The following is a 19,885-nucleotide window of genomic DNA, read 5'->3' on the forward strand; positions in this document are numbered from 1 at the left end:
GTTAAACTGTATCCCTGTTTAGGAAGTTAGGTTACAATGTCATAGCTTTTATTGTTAATCACGGTTATTATGGTGGTGCCTGAGAGCTGACTAAGATCCAGGGTCCATTGTTCTAGGCACTGTACAAACACAACTGCTAAAAGAGGGCCTCATCCTCCCTGATTGAACTAACCTCGTTATCTCTAGACTGATTCTTGCCTGCATATTTATACCTGCCTCTGGAAATTTCCACCATATGTGTCTGACGAAGTGGGTATTCACCCACGAAAGCTCATGCTCCAATACGTCTGTTGGTCTATAAGGTGCCACAGGACGCTTTGTCGCTTTTTACAGATCCAGACTAACACGGCTACCCCTCTGATACTAGAGAGTTCTAGTTAGTTCCATGATTTTTTTCGGAGGGTGGAGCTTAGCTGATGGAAAGATAGGTGAGACGAAGGGATTGAGGATGTGGAGCAGGTGAGAAGAGGGGCCGAAGGAGGCTATGAGCGGGTAGGTGTGGAGTGACACTAAATTGAGTGAGAGACTGCGAGGAGGAAGTGGGAGGGTTGGAGCAAAGAGCCAGTCAGTCAGGGCAGAGAAAGTCCAGTTAAAACTAAAAAATATTTTAGATGGATTTTGATCTTCTTAGCTCCCCACTGAAAACCCTTGCAATCTTGATGATCTTGTAATCTTTGGGACCAGCAAATCTTTAAGCAAATGTTTTGTACAGTTCTCTAAATATCACTGGACTCCAATAAAATACAAGGGTTCTCTCTTCCCTCTGCCGCTTCCTTGTCCCCATTTTAGTCTCTTCTGCTGCATATCTCTACTTGGAAGAAAGGGTTTGTTGAAAGTCTACCAGCTAATGCCTTGTCCACCAAGTCACTAATGTTCTTTGCAGCCTGTACTCTGACTTGTTCCCAGTGCTGAGCACTTGTCTCCATCGCTGGAAACAGCTCACATGAAGTGAGGCAAAAATATTGCAGTAAGAGAACAGATGTCTTTGGAAGAGGTAGGACAGCCCTGCCCAAACTAGGATTTCAAAAGGATACTAGCATACCTCTTGTCACTCAGAGAAGAACAGCAGCTGTCGGTAGCTGAAAGGGCAATGGAACAAGCTATGTTGGGAATTTCCCTTCTGGATCTTATTCCAAATGAAATGATTGGAGAATGCAGCGGTGTGAAAGATATTGTCATGGAAAGCAGATATAGTAAGATATGATGGGCGGGCCACATAGCACGGTTCACGGACAATAGGTGGACTGCAATCATTACTGAGTGGTACCCGCGAGAACAGAAAAGACCACCTGGTCGGCCTCCAAGAAGATGGGAAGATGACATTGTTAAACGTTTCGGACGAACATGGAGAAGAAAGGCAAGAATGCGAGAAGAATGGCGGATGTGTTGTGATCGGCGCAATCTTAACGACAGCTGAAGACCGATCGATCCAGGTGATCCAGGTGACAAGCATACACCCTCTTGAACCAGTCCTTAGGAAAGACAGAAAAGGTTTTGTTGCAGGAACCTTTCTGCAGCTCCACCTGCAATTTGTGATCTTGGGGTCACATTGCCAATTGGCGTTTTTCCTACATGTTTGCAAATATTGCCAACCTCCTTGAAGGAGGTAATTCTTGATGCACCAGAATGATTACAAATAAAACCCATGTGTTGTGAGTTCTGCACCTGAAAGCTCTGCTGTGAAGAGTGGAAAACAGGCTCTTGGATTGCCAGGGAGACTGCCAAGGTTAGAGAGATGACTAACGCTAATGCTATTATTGCACACACTAAAGGAAAACAGGTGGGAAATTTGTGGAGAGCAGCTAATGCAGTAGCAAGTGCATCAACTGGAACAAATAATGCACTCATTTAACTGAACAGCAATTAGAGTCTCCCCTCACCCGGCCCAGCTGTTCATGTTAGAGCCACTTTGGGTGGGGGGTGGGTGGGGAGTAGAAGGGCAGGGTCTGATGTGGGATCCTGGGGAAAGGGATACTTGACTAGAGCTGTGCCATCATCTGATTTTCAGTGGCCAAACGGAAAAATAATTTTTAGAAACTTCATTTCAGATTGATCCACAATGAAAAATGTTGTAATGTTTCAGTGAACCAAAAAAGTCGAAAATATTTAGTTTTCGGGTGAATGAAATGCTTCATTTCATGCCTGAGTTTTTTTACCATTTTAAAACTGAAGTACAGTTTGAACTGAAAAGTGATTTTGATTAAAAAAATTGAAATGTATTAGTTCAAAAATGTCAAACTAAACTTTTTGAGCTTTTCTGATTATTTTTTTTTTGTGTGAGGGGAGGGGAGGTGTTCAATCAAAACTATTTGATGAATTTGCAAAAAGTTTCAGCCAAACCAAACCTGAATTTTGGGGTGAAAAAATGTTTCATCCAAAAAATTTTGCTCAGCTCTACGCCTGATAGATGTGGTGAAACATCTTCTGTGCACAACAGGCCTTTGTGGATTACTCCAAAAGGGAGATTTGTCCTTTGATGCATGTTTGTGTACATGCATGCTGGCATCATTGCAACAGGCAGAATTTGTATAATTTGTATATGTAGTTACATGCATATGTGTGGGAATCCCTGGTTCTGGTTATCAAAGAGACATGGGCCTCCTATTCAAAGCAAGGGCACCTGGTTTCTCTTCCACACCAGCACTGAATAGTCCATGCTGAAAATGATGTAGCTTGCAGTTTTCTTTTTGCTGCAGCAATCTGGTGCAGCACCCAGAAATCAGGGGGAGTATGGATTTGGGGAGCTGGTATATCATGTATTCACCATCATCATAATAACTGAGCATCTAAGAAAGATTAGTGAGTATGTCCCCCAAATACACCCAGGAGGGCAGGAAGTGGTGTTGTCCCCATTTCACAGATGGGGAAGTGAAGCTCAGAATGAGCATGTGATTTAAATACCCAGGGTCACACAGGGAGTTTGTGACAGAGCTGGGAATGCAACCCAGATCTCCTCAGTCCCAGCCCAGTACCTTAATCACAAGCCCGTCCTTCATGGAAGAAGTAGGAGGAGAAACTAGTTTCTCATTCATTCTGAGAGATTATGGGGAATTCTGAGACTGAGTTTGATAAATTTATGAAGAGGATGGTATGATGAGACTGCCCATAGTGGCATGTGGCCCATCGGCGACTGCCAGTAGCAAAAATCCTCAATGGCCAGTGATGGACACTAGATGGGGAGGGCTCTGAGTTACTACAGAGATTCCTTCCCCAGTGTCTGGCTGGTGGGTCTCGCCCACATGCTCAGGGTCTCACTGATCGCCATATTTGGCATCAGGAAGGAATTTTCCTCCAGGTCAGATTAGCAGAGACCCTGGGCGGGGGGTGGGGTGCGGGGGGAGGGTTCACCTTCCTCTGCAGCATGGGGCATGGGTCATTTGCAGGTTTAAATAGATTAAATGGTGAATTCTCTGTAATTTAAAGTCTTTAAACCATGATGTGAGGACTTCAGTAACTCAGCCAGAGGTTAGGGGTCTATTGCAGGAGTGGGTGGGCGAGGTTCTGTGGCCTGAGATGTCCAGGTAGTCTGACTACATTATCATGATGGTCCCTTCTGACCTTAAAGTCTATGAGTCTCCTAGGAAATAATAGTGGGCTCAATCCATCTCTTTTGCTTCTTGATCTTGCCAGCACTCCTCCTGACTCCTGGGAGGGGCTCTATGTAGCTCCTTCTCCCTCCATGTTCCCCCAAGAAGTGCAGTGAGAGCGGAAGGGTTTGTGGTTTTCTTTCACCTCCCGTTAATCAGGCAGAGGTGGGGGATTGGCAGCTTCCTATGTCCTGCCCATCTTGGTCAGGGAGAGGTAATGGCAGGCAGAACAAAGTAGCTATTTTTTCTGTACGACCCTGTACTGGGGCAGATTTCTCAAGCAGGGCCAGATTCTCTATTGTATCTTCATTCACAGATACAGATTCCTGGCAGTTGTTCTGTTGGCTCATTACTGTTGTAGAGTGGTGAATACGTGTTCCTGTAAATAGTATATGGACCATACGTTTCTCTGCTGTATGTAGGCATGAATGTCTGTGTAATCAGAGAGGTATTTCCATAAATTGATGTTATAAGTATCGGTGAAATGGATTTTATATCTGTCATCACACACCCAATCAGTAATAGAGTTCCATTAGTAGTGGATGATGCATAAAGTTGTAAAACAGTTTAATTAATAAGCTTTGATTCGGACATGATCAACATTTTCTGAAAAAATCACCTTTTGGGCTGTAATTTCCCATGCTTGGTCTATGTCCCTGCTCTGCAAAGCACTTGGAGATGACCTGAGTATGAACAGTGCTATATAGGTTAGAACTGTAGCAATTCAATCAGTCGAAGTCTGCTCCAAGGTATGCCCCCTTGCAATCCCATGGATGTCTAGGTTACACACAGGAAGGAATTCACATGCAGGTAGAACATGAAACTACTAATGGTTACAGAAATGAGCGTTTGGCTTTGCTATCAAAATACTAACTCATTTGCTGTGCTCTAATAAGGTCGTTAATAACCGGATACAACTGAGACAAGTATCAGGGCAATAGCAAGAGGGAAAGGGAAGTATTTACAGTGGGATCGTCAACAGACCTCTGTGTTGGCCTACCTCTGCTCTCATTCACGCCAGTGATTAAACTCCCAGCACACGGCCCTTTTGAATCTCCCAGTCTTATTCCTCATAGTTATGGCTGGCTAAGGTCCTGCAGACTGAGCTGATCAACCCCCCCACCCCCAGAAGATTTGGATGCCCTCATTCCATTAATGTGGGCATTCAGATTCCTTAGGTGGCTTTGGAAATCTCTACTCCCAGGTCTGCTGGGACACAGTATATTCACTAAAAAAAGATGCTTATCTTTCATTGTCCATGAATCTCCTGGCCTCCTTACTCCCCTTCTGTCCCATCCCGTGTTTGTTCACCCTATCAGCTATATTCCGGAGCGCACCCGCTCTGTGTTCCTCCCCAGAGCGAGGTAATGCAGAGAGATTTTTACCCATATAGTGGAAATTGTCTTCTTTAAAACCAGCGGTGGGTGCAGTGGTGGGATAAATTTCCTCCATACCTTTCAGTGTAAATTGGCCAGCCTTGCCCCACCTACCTTATGCTATCTGTCATGCTCTGTAATTTGGCTGCTCTGTAATTTAAAAACCTACTGACATCTTAAGGAACTACAATATATTGCAATGGTATTTGTGTAGCATCTTTCATACTCACTATCTCTCAGGATCCTTTCCACAGTTGAATAATACAGCAACAGAGCTAAACGTGAGCAGATGGAGAGAGAAATGAATACTCTGATCTTCACGCTTTCTTTCGTGCTCTCCCTTATGCTTGGATATACCATATGCACTCTTGTGTGCCAATCATCCACCATCTCCACATCCCTCTTTAAAGCACACATCTTCCCTCAAATCTGTCAGGGATAATTTGCATAAAACTGAACAAATGTAAATATTCTCTAATAATCCCCTACTGCAATTAACCAGAAAGAGGCATACAAAGCTAGTAAACTTAAATCATTCACTCTCTGCAAGAAAGGCTACTGAATAGAGCTGGACGGGAATTATTCAACAAAACCTTTTTTCACCCGAACTGCAACTTTTGGCAGAAACGTATCAGTTTCAATGAAACTTTTGTCAGGAAGGTTTCTTAGATCCAGGGTGGAATTTCCAGTCAAAATTAGAAAGCATGACTCACCCCAGAATAGCCAAGAGCTCAGTGGTTTGAGCACTCACCTGGGATTTGGGTAAACCAGGTTCCAGTCCCTGCTCCGGATCAGGAAACTGGTGCATATTGTCTCTTTTTTTTTTTTTGAAAAATTCCAAAGCGTTTTGGTTTTCACTTTGTGTGAGACCTAAAACAAATTCCAAAACCTCAACATTTTTCAGACAATGGAATTCTTGTTTCCCGCCAGCCTCCTACCAAGCTTCCCAAGGAACAGCACTTCCCCCTGATTGTGAGAGGTGATGTTTCTCCACCAGCCTTCCCTACCACAGCCTGTCCTGGTCCCTTGTCAGCATTTGTTGTCTAATGTAGGGCCAGTCCTGCTCCCATTAATGTCAATGGGGGGATTCATTTATTTCAAAGCAGGATCAGACCTTGAAACTGTAGACGCCAAGATGCATGGTCTTGTCCTGTTACCTCCATGCACAGCTATAGCGCTATATACATCAGAATAGTGTCTGTCTCATTGGTAATAATAAATACAGAGGAAGAGTGAATGCGCTGGAGGATAGTTATTGCACACGTCAGACGCTGCAGAGGAGAAGGCTGGCACACCACCACCAGCAGCAGCAAGACTTTGTGAAAGGGGAGAGGGGAAGTTCAGCACAGAGCCACAAAGGTCCATTGAGAGCAATGGAAGTGAGGAGCCTACATGCCTTTGTGGAACTGGGCCCTAGTGCCTACAGAGTGGGGGGATTGGGGAGAGGAATCGACAGAGAAAAGGTGCATTTGCTAGGCTGGGGCAAGTGATGGTTTAAAGGCCATGTGGCTGTTATGAAGTGGACCCTGTAATAAATGGGAATACAGCGTGGAGGGGGTGTGGTCTCAGTTCTTTGCCTGGGTGAGAGGGTGGCTGAAGAGGGGGTTGCAATAGTCCAAGTGAGAAGAGGCCAAGGAATAAGTGAGGGTTTCCTGAGAGGTGGGGTTGTGGCAGAGGGGCACATGGGCGTGTTGTGATAGGTATCCCTGATATTCAGCTTCAGAGAAGCCTTTGATACTGGAGCAGGCTGTGCTGCTCCACACAGAGTTAGGCCTCCGGCAGCCTTGCCCTCCTCGGTGCCCCTCCCATCCTGGCAAACAACCTGGTGGCAGTGGATCCACAGGCTGCTGCTCCTTCTCCCAATCTGCACTGAGGCCCCGCATCCCCTCTGGGGTGAAAGAGCAAGGGAGACAAGATTTTTTGATCACTAACTCAGTCTTGGTTATGATCCTGTAAATCCCTTTGTAATCCTGGCAGGAGCATCAGCTGCTCTTGTAAAAAAATTTATGGGGCCGTTAAAGTGTATGAGACTGAGCCGTAAAGGGATTTATGAAGTGGGAGATGTACAGATGGCTTCATTGCAGTTTTCATCATCAGCCTTGGGAATGTGGCGCTTCTGCCCAAACTGGCCCTGCTAGGAGCAAGGAGCTCATCTGACATCCTTTTTGAATCTCAGACACCAGAATCATGAGCTCATTCTTCCATCAACTGTTTTTTCACAATCACTCCATAATTAACAGGCAACATCTGATAAACTCTTTCGCTGAGATAGTTGGATTTCACTGCTAATTCAGAATGGCTCACTGGCATCGTAAAGACGCAATGGGCTCATTCAGATTCCCAATGTACAGTCTGTCACATGACAAGAACATGACAACAGGCGAATTGTTCAGATGTCAGCTTTAGAAAAGCTTCCATGGGACCCTGATCCTTGAGTGGGGCTCCTAAAGATACAAATAATAATAATAATAATAACTAATAATAATGGGAACAATTAACTAAGCAATTAAAATAAATATCAAAATAGTGGTTTGACCTGTAGTGTAAACCTTCGAAGGAAAACAGGTCAGACCAATGGAGTGGGGCGGAGAGACTTTTCCCTCTCTGCTCACCCCAGACATGATCATCTGGAAATCCTCACTGACATGGGTTCTCTGCTCACTTGATAGATTGTAAGGTCCAAAGGGACAATTGGAATCATCAGGACTCTCTCGTTGGCAAAGTCTGTGCCCAGACTGGAAAACCAAACCACCTCTCCTTATACCAGCCCCCCGCAGTGACTAGCTTAGCAATGTTTCCAACTTGGCTGGGTCAGTCCTGATTCCCCTGAGCGCAGGGCAGCGTGGGGATCGGGGCAGCTACTCCTTCCCTCCCCCATCCCACTGTGGAGCAGGAGGCGACTCAAGGGACTTATCCCTGTAGAGGAGAATCTCAGATTTCATTAAGCAAAAACCCCATGAGTGTGTTACGCTTTTCTTTGAGAAGAGAGTCTTGGAAAGGCAGAGCGGTGCGAGCGAATGGCTCAGGGCAACAGGAGCGGTAGTGAGGCTTCTCTTCCACAGTGGGGGGCACAGGGTGACCTGCAGCCCTGATACAGACACCCTGTGTAAGGATTCACTCAAGGTGTGGTGTGGCTCAAGAATCACAGTACTGTTTCTCCCCAAAATTCTTGAGCTGACACTGTGCACAGTAGGGTGATAATCGAGGGCTAAGGCCGGATGAGATGATTACCCCATTCCATGTGTCCAGGAAAGCAATTGAAGAAGTCCATGGGAGAGAGGAACATGGTGTCGGGGGAAAGGGAAGGTATAGGGCCATCCTAGACCATTGTTCCTTTAAGGGCCCGGGACTAGGAGCCTTGCAGAACGGGTTGGGCAAAGCTCCCCTCTCTCCCTGCTGGCCAGATGTTTGGGGGCAGGCCCCTAGCAAGGCATGCTTATGACTGGGGAGACCGAGGTAGAGGAAGGGATTGTTGGTCACTAGTGTTCTGAGGCTGGGATTTTGAAAGGAGCCAAAGGGAGTTAGGTGCCAAATCGATGGGCGGCCAAAATCAGTGACCTCTTTGGTAGCACAAGTCAGGAGTCTGGATGAAAGGCAAAAGATACGCTCAAAGGAGGGATGTGAGGAAGCAAACTGGGAAGAGACTTAGATGGGAAGAACAAATGAAAAGTAGGAGAGGGAGGAGGTGGAAGGAAAGCAGGCTGAGAGATAACAAATTGAAGGGGCTCGGCAGGAGAACAGGGCTGGGGAGTGACAATAAAGAAGAAAGGAAATGAAAGGAGACCTGGCTGCTGCTGGTTGGAATGAAAGGGGACAGTATTGTTTTTTCCAGTGGATGTGTCGTCATTCCTGGGAGACAGTTATAAGCACTCAGTTATTCCAGCGCTAGCTAGCCGGGATTACCAACTCCGGCATGCGCAAAGCTCTTTGCCAATTAAAGACATCCACTCCTGCTGCTAACAGGGCCTGGGAAGAGAAACTGTAGAGCTGGGGAGAAAAGTGTGATAATTTCAAAGAATGAGAGGCAGAGAGAAAACAGAATGGACTGGAAACGGAACAGAGAGGAGAATGGAAAGGAGAAGATGGGCATGGAGTGAATTAAAGGAGGTGGAAGGAGAGAAAAAGAATGAGGGAGAGAAAACTCAAGAAAATATGCCACCAGAGTATGGGTCAGTGAACTTTCACCTCTCTATGTTCCTAGTGATATTTCCATAGGTAGAGGCCTCAACTGGAATCAAGGCTGAGTTGCGTTAGGCACTGTGCAGACACATCATAGGAGACAGTCTCTACCCCAGTGAGCTTACAGTCTAAATAGACACAACCGACAAAGATGGGAGGGAGAAGAGAACCACAGACTGGGGAAGTGACTTGCTGAAGGGCACAAAGCAGGTCAGTGGCAGATCCAGGAAAAGAACCCATCTCTCCTGAGGTCCTGTCCACTGGGCCACAATCTCTCTGTAATTGTATGGTATTTCCCTAGTTGGTGCCCTCCTGCCCCAGGAGCTCGGGGCAAGAAGAATTCCAGAATGGTGTTGTTACTGGTGTGGGGCATACCATGTAGGTTTAACCATAACATGCCCCACACGAGTGTGTGTAATTAGAGGAGAGTAGCTGCAAATAATGTCTATTACCCGTGTTGCAGGTGGTGCTACCTGCTTCCCTTATCCAGCTGTGGAGGGTTTAATTCTGAAAAGCACCGTTTTATTATGATATTTTAATAGCATTTGCTGGATTCATTTTTTCCACTGCCTAATGTGCACCAGATGAGAGGAAATGCCACTTGAGCAGCCACCATTAACGGCGTTTGCATCCCTGGGCATGAGGATTTTTTTTTATTTTTAACGAGTACAGTAACAAGATCTGAGTCCGATTTGACGCCCGAAGGCAGATTCCACATCTGTCTATAGTGCCACAGAAATTCCACAGTCGTCTGGCTGAGCCTGGGCAGCCCTGACTTGAGGAACATCTCCTTGGAATGCTTTTTAGTAGACAAAAATAGTGCCTGACTATTGGTTATGGAGGCTCGTAACTCATCTTTTATCAGGCCATTCGGGTTTTTGATTATAATTGCTACACTCTGTCAATTTAGTAGCAGCAACAAAACTTTCAAAGACCTTTTTGGGTAAATAAATATTTCTCAAATTATGCAGGAAGCATTATAAAATTGCTACTTTCCTTACCATAAAACCAGCTAATTGTAGTTTTGTAACTTCATTGCTGGGAGCTGAATGTGCTATATAAGCAGGAGAGCACTTGGGGAAAAACACTTATAGCTATGGGTTTAACTCAAGAAGCTGTGGCTTTAGGTTGTCTGGACCAAATGAAAACCCTCTTGGCATGACTTTACCTCCTAGAATGATAGCTGCAGCATTCAGAAAAACACGGTGCTGGCAGTGTTACCAACTCTCCTGATTTTAGCGCAAGTCTCCCGGTATTTGATGTTCATCTTACAGCCCCCAGATCCTGAAGCTGTGCTACTTGGTGAGAATCTCCGCTTCCCTTAAAAACAAAGGAAATTTCTAGCCTTTGTAGTTGTGAAGAAAAACTTGAAACCGTCACCCAAGTGCAACCTAACGCTTCAAAACTAAAATGCAAATAACAAGAGCTCCACTTTTTAAAAATCCTGTGATTTTTAAGCCAATCTTATGACTTTTTGAGGCCTGACTCATGATTGTTGAGCTCTTGGAGTTGGCAAAAGGAGTATTCCTTTCTTAGAAGATCAGGGCCTAGTCTATCTCCTTCACTATAGGAATGTATTTTTCCTGTTAGGATGATACTATTATTATTAATATCATGCTTATCACACTAGGAACCAGCCAAGAATGGGGCCTATTGTGCTAGGGTCTGTACAGACACAGAGCAGCAAACTCTCTCTGCCCTGAAGAGTTTACAATCTAAATAGATCAGACAGACCCAGGGTAAAGGAAAGTGGTCTAACACACATAGCGAGAGTGAAAAACACTGTAATATTTTCCTTGTGCATATCTGTTTGTCTCTTTATATGTCCATACTGTATTTTATATTTCTTTATGTATTTCTCTTTATGATTTTATCCTTGTAAATTTTCTTTCTTTTTAGTATTTTTATTTTTTCCTCTGAAAGTTTAAAAGAAATTTTGTTTTTTTTCCCTTTCTAACCTTTCTTCCTTTAATCCTTCATTTCCCACCTTGCTATTTTTCTCCTTTTTCTAATCTCTTCCTCCATCACTCTCAGTGTGCTATGTCACAGCTGCCTGGTATGACCTCAGCGGCGGCTTCCCCTCCAAAAAGTGTCAGATTGATAAATATTGATCTCAACCTGCAATTCTACATTGGCTCTGCTGCTACTGCATTTGATATGACTTCAATAAATAAATAATGGCCACGCTGCTGGTTCCCGTGTGCTCTGTGTGGACTGGTCTCAATCTGTCAACTTATAAGTAATACGTTCCACCTACCAGGAGAGGAGCAAGAGGGAAGATAATGGAGGAGAAGTGGAGGACAGAACAATAAGAGCAGATGAGTGGGACTGGGGCTGGAAGGACGGAGAATGAGCGAGAGAGAGAGTGGAGTAGAAGAGCTAAGAGAAATAGCATTGTAATTGACTTGCAGAGAAGTGAGAAGGTATCAGAGAGACGCAAGATGCTCCCAAAGCCCTTTCCCTAAATACCAACTGTTTTTTTCTCCCTGTTGCTGTCCCTCCTCTCTCTCATGATAAGGCTCTCCAGGGATGAAGATCTACATTGACCCCTTCACTTATGAGGACCCCAACGAGGCTGTCCGCGAGTTTGCCAAGGAGATTGACGTCTCCTTCGTGAAGATTGAAGAAGTCATTGGAGCAGGTGTGTCTCGTTTCACCATTGGGTGTCTTTCCCCACCCGCCCTCCCACCCTCTCCACAACTCCCGCATCTTCCTTTCTCTTCCTCCCTTTCATTTTATATCCACTCATAACTCAGAACGGACCAGCTAACTCATTCAGCTAAAATAAAAAAAGATTCACACTTCTGCCTACAGCCTGAGTTCTGAATACTCTTCTGAGGTTTGGGAGGGTTTGGTTAACTTATTAATTCATTGATCTTGGTGCTTCTTTGACCTCTTAGTTTAACTTTCAGGAAATAACAAGAGAAAGTTGGACATCTCTCTCTCTCTCTCTCTCTCTATCACCTGAAGCATTTGTAGTATTATTGTTAAATTACTGTATTATGTCAGTAGAATAATAATAGAGAAAGTGAGAAGTTGTGAGGAAGATTCAAAGAACCAATTGATTGTTTCAAATTTGGGGTCAGATTAATCTCACTGCTTTATGCTGCTCTGTCAATGCAAAGCAGCTGCAAATCTGACTTAAACATGAACCATTCTAGTGATCTGTAGGTATCATTAGCTTCTGCACAAGAGATCTATAATTTAGGCTGCCCATTATTTGCTCTATAATAAATTCAAGCTAGGTAGTTTTACATCTGGGGATTGGAGAACTTTAAGGGATACTGTCAATTAGTTTGAGGCCTAAAATTTATATATTGTTAAAAAGAAAAGGCAGGACGGGGTCAAGAGGTTATAGAACATCATAACTTGAGCTGTTTGGTAAACTGGAGATTTTTGCATGGGAAATTTTGGCTCGTCATTCAAAGAAACCCAAACTGAAAAGGCTTCAGTTTTCAACAGCTGAAAAGTTTCTGTTTTAAGTTGGTTTTTTTTTATTTCTGATGCAAAATCAGAAATTGTCAAAGACAGCAGACACTTTCCAAGGAAACAAAAAATGTGAAAATCCAATTTTCTGAAAAAAAATAATGTTGACGAAGACTTTTCCACCAACCCTAATGATAACATAGATATTGATCTATTTCAAATAAACCCCGTTATTTTGGATGCAAACTTTCCCCTGTAGAGCTGAGACCCCTATGAAAAACAGCATTGTCCCACTAATGTCCACGTAAAACAGGAAGTTAAACTTGACTCTAAACAAAAGTGAAACTGACCCACTTACTTTCACATTCCAAGAGGAGTGAAATGCAAAAAGGACAGTGTCAATTATAACATTTTAGATTTAGGAAAATTCTTTTGTTTTACTGGTATCTTAGGCTCTGATCCATGGCATCTGCAAAAAGCTCCATTAACATTGGAAGAGTTGTATGGGCGTGCAGGGTTGTATCCAGGTAGAGCAGTTTGTAGGCTCAGGAATATTCTTAGTAGCAGAGGAATGGATGCTTTTGACACTGCCCCTTTAAGAGGGGGACGACAAATAGTATTAAGAAGACACTATTTAAGTGTGCACATATTTCAGCCAATCAGATTGGAGCCTTGGCAGCTATGTGATACTGCTGTTCTTTACCACGGTTTGTTGTGGTGGAGAAGGAGGAAAAGGAGGAGGTGGTTGCAACTGATATTCTTGCAATTGCAGGGGAGTTTGGAGAAGTGTATAAAGGACGTCTGAAACTGCCCAGCAAGAGGGAAATCTATGTGGCCATTAAGACATTAAAGGCTGGCTACTCTGAGAAGCAGCGTAGGGATTTCCTGAGTGAGGCCAGCATCATGGGACAGTTTGACCACCCAAATATCATTCGGCTGGAAGGAGTGGTGACCAAAAGCCGGCCAGTCATGATCATCACAGAGTTTATGGAGAATGGAGCTCTGGACTCCTTTCTGAGGGTAAGGAAGCATGATGGCCTCATTGGCTGCTCTTCTATTATAGCACTGGAATGGAGTCACGTTCGTTGGAATTGAGTCATGCTGTGTTGTAGAAGATCCGTTGAGGTCAAACCTCTAGCAGCTGGGCTCATGGAACCCTAATAACTGACCTAAGAAACAATATTGAGAGAGGGCGAGATTCTCAAACGAGCCAAAGGGATTTCAGAGCACAAATCCTGTTGTCTTTCAGTGAGGCTTGTGCTCCTAAATCTCTTGGGCACTGATGAAAATCTCCCCCAGAGACCTCAGTAAGAGGAAAGGGTTGCTGTGCCCACTACTACAAAAGGGGAAATGAAGAAATCCATGAGGGGAAAGGCCAGTTTTTGAGTGAAAAGATAAACCATAACTGCATTAACACGTTCTGAGGGCTGGGGATTCCACTCCCACCAGGAACCACCCCAAATAAAAGTTCTTTGCTACTGCCTGGGGACCTGATCATCATGCTAGCTAGGTGAGGTGAAGGGAGGCAAGTATAGGAAGCAGAAGAGGCCTTGCAAGGACTGGGAATGCTAGATCAAAACTGAGAACTTCTGAATCACTGAAGCATGGGCAGCTATTTGAAGTGGTCTAGAACTGGAGGGAAGGGAGGGGGAGGCATGACCAGAATTAAAGAAGTGCCCTTTTATTTTCTCACTTCATATTTGAAGCCAGCTTTGAGTATTTTTATCATCAGCTTGTAGCATCATGGAGCATCAGTGACAAGAGGTCCACTGTGTGACTCCAAACACTGCTCTTTCGTGGACAGTGTTCATCTCATTACGGGATCTGAGATCATCTGGAGGAAGCAGCTGCTGCAGCAACAGTATTAATCCTCACGCGGCAGGGAAACCATCCGTTGTTCTTTGTACTGGCATCTTAGATGGTGTGTCCTAGGGGTCTGGAGGCAGCTCAAAGGCAATCTGACCCAGCGTTCTGGTGCACACCTCTCAAGAGGTTGGGAGGTAGGGGAAGGAGGGTGCAGGAGAGAGGGAGGGAAAAGAAGCCAGGGAGGGAGAGACAGGAAAGAAAGATGGATGAAGAGGGAAGGAGAGGAGAAGGGGGGGTAAACACTTAGGCTGAGATTTTCAAAGGGAGTTGGAGGAATGATTAATGGGAACTGAGCATCCAAATCCTGTTAATGCCACCTTCTTTCCAACGCTCAGAAGCAGGTAATTTATATGTCTAATTTCAGTCTTGATGTAAAAATAGCATCGCTAATTGGTGCATCAGCTGCTTGGAAAGATAGCAAAGTAGGTCATCAGTGTCCCTCCATGGGGGCCAGCCCAAAGTAGCGAAATACTTGAGGGCCCTAGAGTCAGACTGACCCTTGGGTGCATGCACAAAGAGTTGGGGAGGAGAGACTGTTGTGAGGAGCCTTGCACCCCCATGCAGGTGCCAGAAACAATTGCAGTCCCTGTGCTTTCCAGAACTGACAGATTGCTCCCTGCTGTTGGCATCATACTCATAGAGGCCCCAAAAAGGGAGAGGGAGGAGGTGCCCTCTAATAAGATGGCCACATTTTCCACATGATAGACTCTGATGTCTGTCTCCTGGGAATGTTGACCTTTTTTTTAAAATTTTTTTTTTATTTTTTTATTTTTATGTTCTCTATGGAGAGTCCTGAATTCGAATGGTCTTTCCCTCCCCCCCTAGCCCTGTGTCCGTGGGAAAGCCTAGGGAAGCCTGATCTGCTTTCGCTTGTTCCATAATGTGGGTTGCCCAGAATCTAACACTTTTTTGGTGGGGGTAGGGAGAGGCAAGAATTGAAAAGAGAGAAAACAAATGGCCTGAAAAATAAAAAGATGCCCAGAAGAGATTTTAAATTTTAAGAGACAATGGAGCTAGACACAGATTTTTAGAGATGACTTTTCCCTAAATTAGTTAAAAAAAATTAGTTAACCAAACAGCAACAACCACCTGACCATCCTGACACCAAACACAACAGAAACTGGACTCTCAGGCTGAAAATGTGCTAAGTGGGAGCTCGGTGGTTGTTGTTCATATTACAGTAATGTCTGGAGGCCTCAGCCATGCTCAGGTCCCATTGCGCTAGGTGCTGTACATGCACCTAGTGATAGTCCCTGCCCCAAGCAGCTTACAGTCTCACTACATAGGAGAACTGACTGGCCCAGAGTCACAGGTTTGTTTGGATAATGGAGTTATCTATTACCCCAGGAATAGCTGGATCATTCTAATTATGGCACCTGCTCTTTATGACCGCAGCAAAACGACGGGCAGTTCACAGTCATCCAGCTGGTGGGGATGCTCAGGGGAATTGCTGCGGGAATGAAGTACCTTGCGGAGATGAACTACGTGCACCGGGACCTTGCCGCCAGAAACATCCTGGTCAATAGTAACTTGGTGTGCAAAGTGTCTGACTTTGGCCTCTCACGCTACCTGCAAGATGATACCTCTGACCCAACCTATACCAGCTCTTTGGTATGTACCTTCTGCCCTGCTGCATGCTCCCCTTTCCCGATCTCACTTTGCTTCCACAAAATTGCATTGCTTCCTGGGGCCTTTCCCACTTCAGGGGGCAGTTCATTACAGCTGGACCCTGTGGGGAGGGTTACAAAGGGCAGTGAGGTGCCCAGGTCCCACCAAAAGGGGGGAGTAAATAGGGGTGGGCGGGTGGGAGATCCTTGGGGGCTCTTCTTCTATTTCTTGCCCTGGCCTTTATAAATCCCAGCCACAACCCTGCTGTGGAGTTTAGGGCTGTAGGCCCATTGCAGAACAACATCAGAGCTCAGTCGGATGGAATGATGGGATTGTAGATTCCAGTATCCATCGGCAATAGCTTCTTTGGGCTGCATTTGCAAAGATATTTAGGTGCCTAAAGATGCAGATAGGAACTCGGTGGCATTTTCCAAAGTGCGTAGGTGAGTTTGGTGCCCATCATCATCTTTAGGCACCCAAATACACTTGTCAGTCTGGCCCTTTCTTGCCACTTTCCTTTCAAATGACGTTAAAGCATCCTGTGATTTGTTTCTCTCGTGCTTTGAAAGGACAACAATTGTTTTCTTTCTCTTTGTACCTCTCCCTGCCTTCTCTCTCTGTCGCTCCTTTCTTCATCATCCTTTCTTTCTCTTTTTCTCCCCTTCCCTTTCCTGTTCCCTCTCATTGTTTTTTCTCTCTTGTCCCCTCCCTCTCTTAAGTTTTTCTGTGCTCTTGGCTAGTTTTCAAATGAGAATTTCTCTCTCTTCCATTAAATGAGTGGGGAAGGGGGTGAACAGTGGGGATCTGGGAAGAGGTGCAGAAGGAAGACTGATTGCATATAGGAGGTGTTTTAAGTACAGCTACAGTACCACTCTAATCCTAAGCTATCTTTCTCTGCTGGAAATTGTTCCGGGCATTAATTAAAAAGACAAATCTAATCCAAGCTCCACTATTCCCCAGTCACAGTTCTCTTGCTTAATTAACTCATTCATAGGTAATCCCAGTTCTCCCCCACTCCCTCATTGTCTCCTTGTTCACCTGCGGTAGCCTAGCACTCTCCCCTTGGTGCCTGCAGTAGAGAAGATAACAGAACCCTGGTCCCCTCTAGAGCATTCTTTTGGAATCATTCTGCCATCAGGAACTTGGCCTCTGGATACTATCGGATTCTGTCAAAAATGGGGTGGGAGGGAATAAGAAGATACTTGGGTGATTGTCATATTTGGAGTGAATGAAATAAATAAACCACCCATTATGCTAAGATTCAGTTTATAAATACCCTATAAAAGGTTAATAAATGATTGATAGATGTCATAATATACTACAGACATGAGTCATGTATATTATAGATGGTTATAAGTGCCTCATCAGTTGGTGTTACAGCTGGTTATAAAACGTGGTTACGAGCAACCTGTTGGACTGTACCACAATCGTAAGAATTGATTAATCATTTATTAACCCTTTATAAACCATAGTAGTAATAATATGATCCGCGCATGCCTTGGAGAGTGAAAATAAGGAGAACACAGTTTTTATTGGCAGCAGTAATAAAGGGGTTGAGGATTGTAGATCAGCAACAAAGCAGGTCACGTCTATGTTGCTCAATAAGTACAATTTAAAATATCAGAGGGGTAGCCGTGTTAGTCTGTATCCACAAAAACAATGAGGAGTCCGGTGGCACCTTAGAGACTGGCAGATTTATTTGGACATAAGCTTTCATGGGTAAAAAATCCACTTCTTCAGATGCATGGAGTGAAAATTACAGATGCAGGCATAAATATACTGACACATGAGGAGAAGGGAGTAATTTGTAATTTTCACTCCATGCATCTGAAGAAGTGGGTTTTTTACCCACGAAAGCTTATGCCCAAATAAATCTGTTAGTCTTTAAGGTGTCACCGGACTCCTCATTGTTTTTGTATGATGTAAAATGTAAAGATTTTTTAAAGTAAAGAATTAAAGCAACTTCAGTAGGAGTTTGCCTGAGCAGTGAACTTACGGGTTTGGTCCAAACCACTGAAGATTTCAAATCAGTAACAAAATACGTGTGCAGGCTTGACCTGTGACAACGCACTCTAAACCGAACAATTTCTCCTTTGTCTTCTTGTCAAGTCCTCTGTTCAGACTGTTCAATTTGCCGGGTTGTTCCCCGGCTCCAGCATGGAACTAGCCTATGAATGGAACCTCCTTGTGGTTAGGGAGCTGCAGGTGGAATTCAGAGGGATGGTTTTGACCTTTGAAGCCCGAACTGGTTTGGGGGGTGGCTCTCAGAGAGCCCACCTTTCTCACGTGGCTGCAGTTATGATCAGCGGAGCTCCCTCGATTCAATCAGGAGGGAGCTGAGGATGTGGTGATCTCTGTGAAGGCCTCTTGGCTCTGAAATCCACATCTCCCCTGGGTGCATCAGAGCCCAGATTTGTTAACTTTCTGGCCATGCTGCAGAGAACACACACACACCCCCGTTGCATAGGGCACAGATCAAGTCTTTATGAGCTATGAGGAAATGCCTACTGGGTAGAGGGATTGTTGTTATACTGGGCCGGAGGGTTGGCCCATTGCATGGAATCTGAATTATAGTGTGTAATGTAATTTGTGGCAGAATGCGCTTGTGAGATGAGCACCTTTTGGATGTGATCAAATAGAAGTAAATAAATAAGGAGAATCACCAAATGTAGGAACCCGAGGTAGCTGGGGATGTGGCCCATTGATGTCAACGGAACGAAGCCAATTCACACAGGCTTTGGGTCTGGGCCAGAGTCTGATCCTGCTGCTTTTGACTTAAGTGGCAATGCTGCCTAATAAGGAGCACAGATTGTGGCATATTAAGTCAAACAATGTCATTTGAGATAACATGCCCGACACTAGTTGCTGGGGAAAGGCTTGAAGTGGCCTTTCCCACCTTTCGAGATAAAATGGATTCTCTCATCTGTGTTTCTATTTAATTTATGCCATACTAGGCCTTCCCAGCAGCCGGGAAATGATGCTCTGTCTGCAATTACATCACTGCCTCCCACAGCAGGTTTGAGGCTCTGGGGAAAAGGCAGGAAAAACAAGCTGGCAGTCACTTTCTCAGTTTGTAGTTATTTAACTAGTATTTTTGCCATCCGTCTTTAAAGAGCACCTGACACTTCATGGAAGACTATGGAAAACATTCGTGCTAAACAATTTCTGAAATGATTCAGCCCAGAGTAAATACCAGACATATTCTGCATTTTCCCTTCCTCCCCCATTATTTTAACTATTACTGGAGTAATTTACATGGAAATGTGATTGTTGTTCTCCAACAGTTCATATGCTCCTGCTGCTTATTCCCCACTGAAGTCGTAACCCTCTGAATGTGACATCATACTCCTTGCCAAGGTAACAAGAAATGATGTCACAAGCAGAATTATGGGGCAGATTCTCCATGGAGCTGGGACACTTTAAATGAGGATCTTGCACTGTGTTGTCTGGTGGGAAATAACCAAAGGCAGATGAAAAAAGAAATAGAGATTCTGTTTTCATGTGTTGATAAGAATCAGGGTTCTAAACCTCCTTCCCCATGAAAATGAGCTATTCTAAACAGGATGGTTTTGGACCTTTCCTAGGGATTTTTAACACAACCTCATGGGTTCAAATCAGCAGCAGGAAAAAGGAGGGATCCTTCCCTGGAGCAGCTTTGACCTCTTCTGATCATTTTATTGCAGTAGTTAAAATGATTTTCAGGGACTAGGGCTCATAGGATTTGGGTGTAGCTTCCCCTTAGTGGTTGAGTGTAATAGACTCATTACATTTAATGGGAGTTATTCAGATGTACATTGAAGGGGAAAGAGACCCTGGTCTACAGCATTCTGTACCTTTTGCATA

The 19,885-nt window shown here is 44.5% G+C and overlaps 1 protein-coding gene across 2 annotated transcripts in view; it reads left to right on the plus strand.

Annotated features, from left to right (window-relative positions):
• EPHB1 (EPH receptor B1) overlaps window positions 1-19,885 on the plus strand; it is a 311,307-nt gene that overhangs the window by 280,282 nt on the left and 11,140 nt on the right. For both annotated transcript variants that reach the window (XM_065410514.1, XM_065410515.1), the window contains exons 10-12: window positions 11,661-11,783; window positions 13,341-13,588; window positions 15,830-16,045. In XM_065410514.1, the coding sequence (XP_065266586.1) occupies window positions 11,661-11,783; window positions 13,341-13,588; window positions 15,830-16,045 (587 nt within the window). The remainder of the gene's footprint in view (window positions 1-11,660; window positions 11,784-13,340; window positions 13,589-15,829; window positions 16,046-19,885) is intronic.

This window comes from Emys orbicularis, chromosome 9, assembly GCF_028017835.1.
Source record: "Emys orbicularis isolate rEmyOrb1 chromosome 9, rEmyOrb1.hap1, whole genome shotgun sequence".
Lineage (NCBI taxonomy): Eukaryota > Metazoa > Chordata > Testudines > Emydidae > Emys > Emys orbicularis.